The 2,780-nt window shown below is 38.0% G+C and overlaps 1 protein-coding gene across 1 annotated transcript; it reads left to right on the forward strand.

The window, feature by feature from the left end:
* The first annotated feature begins 1,369 nt into the window (after positions 1–1,369).
* Positions 1,370–2,065, forward strand: LOC117635232 (agamous-like MADS-box protein AGL82). The gene has a single exon (XM_034369583.1). The coding sequence runs from the start codon at positions 1,370–1,372 to the stop codon at positions 2,063–2,065; it is 696 nt and encodes a 231-aa protein (XP_034225474.1).
* The last annotated feature ends 715 nt before the right edge of the window (positions 2,066–2,780 follow it).

Consider the following 2,780-nt stretch of genomic DNA (forward strand, 5'->3'; position numbering starts at 1 on the left):
GGAGCTATTGGCCATTGATTGCTGACTGAAAACTTCTGACCTCTCTCTCTCTGCGTTCTCTCTTCCTCTCTCAGCGTTTTATCTCTCCACCATCGCTCCATGACCACCACCACTCTGTTTATCCCACTCTCGTGAAACCCATCTCTGTGTCAATTGAGGCACTTCGTCATATCCATAGAGCAAAATCAATCAGACCAATAGAAGTTTCATCCAAGCATGAAGTAATTCACAGTTAAAATACAGAAATTTCCAATCTCTCTAATTACTAAACTTCACAAAATCAGTCACAGGTCAGTGAAATTATCCTTCTCAAATGAAAACCATACAAAAAGACAAACCAGTCACTAACAAATACAAAACCCACCTTAGAATCACTCATTTGGCGCTCAGAACCGAATTGGAAATCCCAGAAACACAAAAAGAAAAGCATGAATTTTGTTTGTGAGAGGATTGAGAATGAGGAGGAAGTATGTGAAAAAAGTCGGAACTGAAACCAAGAATTAGGGTTTTTTGAGGCCCTGAAGGAGCAGAGGAGAAGAGAAAGAAGTCGATTGAAGACATGAAAAGAGAGGGAACTGAGAGATTGTTGAAGGGAGAGAGCATTTAACGAAGAAACTCTCTCTTTCACCTTCAAGAATCCCCTCAACAAACCCTAACATTGACTGCAGAGAGAGAACGAGAGAGTGCTACTTATGTTTTTGCGACAGAGGGAGAAAGAGAGTGGTGGTGGTCGATGAGAAAAATCGCTGTGAGAGGAAGAGAGAACCATAAGAGAGAGCTGAGACAGAGAGAGAAGTCAGAAGCGTTAGGTCGGCTCCACAATAGATATGTTTTTATATGGAGGGCAATTAGGTAATTTCACGTCCCCAAGTGATTATATCTGAATAGGATTTGTAACGTGATCATTTCAGAATAGAAGTTGTGAAACGTGATTATATCAGTATATTTCCCAATTATATTTTGGGTTTTCCTCATTAAATATGGAAACTACCTTTCTATAAATATTAAAAATTAAATAAAAACCCAGAAAAATTCCCATTTGAATTGAGTTTCCTTAACCGCCTCCTCCTTCCTTCTCTATAAAACTCAATCACAACCTCGACCTTCTCTCTCATATTAAGATCTCCGAAAAACCCAAGTCACAGGTACTTTATTCAACTTGAACAATCCAAGTTATGTTTTTTTTTTTTTTGCCCTAGTTTTCGTTTTTTTTTTTCTGTTTTTTCAAACCAAAGTTTTGGAACAAAGCTTCTAGTTGTTCTCAGTCTCTAGATCCAATTAGATCTCTGCTATATATATTATTTTCTTGGGTTCTTCTAATCTAAACATCAAAATTTTTGTCTCTATGTTTTGTGGAATTATAGAAGATATGGTGGCCCCTCAAAGAAGAAGCTTAGAACTCATACCTAATGAGGGCACTCGGAAGATGACCTTTCGGAAGCGAAAGAAGAGTATATATAAAAAGGCCGACGAGCTTTCGAAGCTTTGTGATATTGATGTTTGCTTGATCGTCTATGAAGCCGATCAAAAGAAGGGGAGGGCAGTTCAACCGGAGACGTGGCCGCGAGATCCAACTCAATTCAAACGCATTCTCAACAAGTACAAGGATTCTAAGGATACGTCCACGCCCGGATTGAAGAGAAACTTTGATATGTCCGATTTTTATGAGGACAAGAAAGATCACGTGGATGAGGATGACAAAAAGTTTCAAAATTTAGGGAAGAAGATTTTTGAGGGGGAATACCCGACAAACTTTCAAAATTTAGGGAAGAAGATTTTTGAGGAGGAGTACCCGACATGGGACGATCGAATAGATGATTTTTCGCAGGACGAATTGACTGAGCTCATTGCTTCACTCGAATCCAAGATACAAGTTGCAACCAAGAAGATTGATTGTATGGAAAGATATATGGGGTTTGCTAAGAAACAAAATCAAAGTTTGGTCCGGGAAGAGATTAATCATGATGAGCAGCCCTATCAAGTCCCTGCTTTGATGTCTCTTCCATCACTTGTGCCAATGTTGCCAAGTGCATGGGTTTCAAGCTCAGAATCGGAGAAGAGCTAATGATGACAACTTGACAACCTTGGTGTATATCTAATCCTTTGTAATCGAATTTCTAGTAATGTTTAGTTTGATTTTGATGTACCTTTTGGCTAGGGATGATATAGCCCTATATTCTGTTCTGATTACATTTGGACCTTTGCGCTTCTGTTTTTATTGAAATCATTTTGTGAGGTTTTCAATATGTGTGTTTCTTTCAATTGTCTGTTTCTGGGTTTGAATTCTTTTGTGAGTTAGCTTTGATATTTTAAGCAAGAAATTGATGTGGGTTAGTTCAGCAACAAACTATATGGGTTTGGATTGGATGATATCATATCTAACTTTGTCTTCTGCTTATTTTATAGTTAATGATCATTTATGGAGTGTCCATTTCCTTCAAAAATGGAGTAGTAGAAAGCTGGAGGGCTTTAGCATTAATAGGTGATTAACTGTTAGGAGGTTTTCATGTGATGTTAGGAGATTAACTAATAGGTCATATGTAAGCAATGCAATGAAAGAGCTATAAAATCTGACCTAACGCCATGGCCAGGAGCACAAGTTATTTGCTCGATTCACAAGTCCTTTGTTCCAGAAAGCAACACACACATGCATACAATGATGAAACAATAGCAGCAGGTAGATTTTTTCTCAACGATCTAAAAATCGACATTATACTATTGAACAGAAGCTTCGTGAATCCATATCTCTTTGATTCATACTGCTCGTAAACGAAAAACAA

Source organism: Prunus dulcis, chromosome 7 (assembly GCF_902201215.1).
Source record: "Prunus dulcis chromosome 7, ALMONDv2, whole genome shotgun sequence".
NCBI lineage: Eukaryota > Viridiplantae > Streptophyta > Magnoliopsida > Rosales > Rosaceae > Prunus > Prunus dulcis.

What these genes read in the sequence shown, in the direction of transcription:
- LOC117635232 (XM_034369583.1), top strand. Translation starts at nt 1,370, where the DNA reads ATGGTGGCCCCTCAAAGAAGAAGCTTAGAACTCATACCTAATGAGGGC.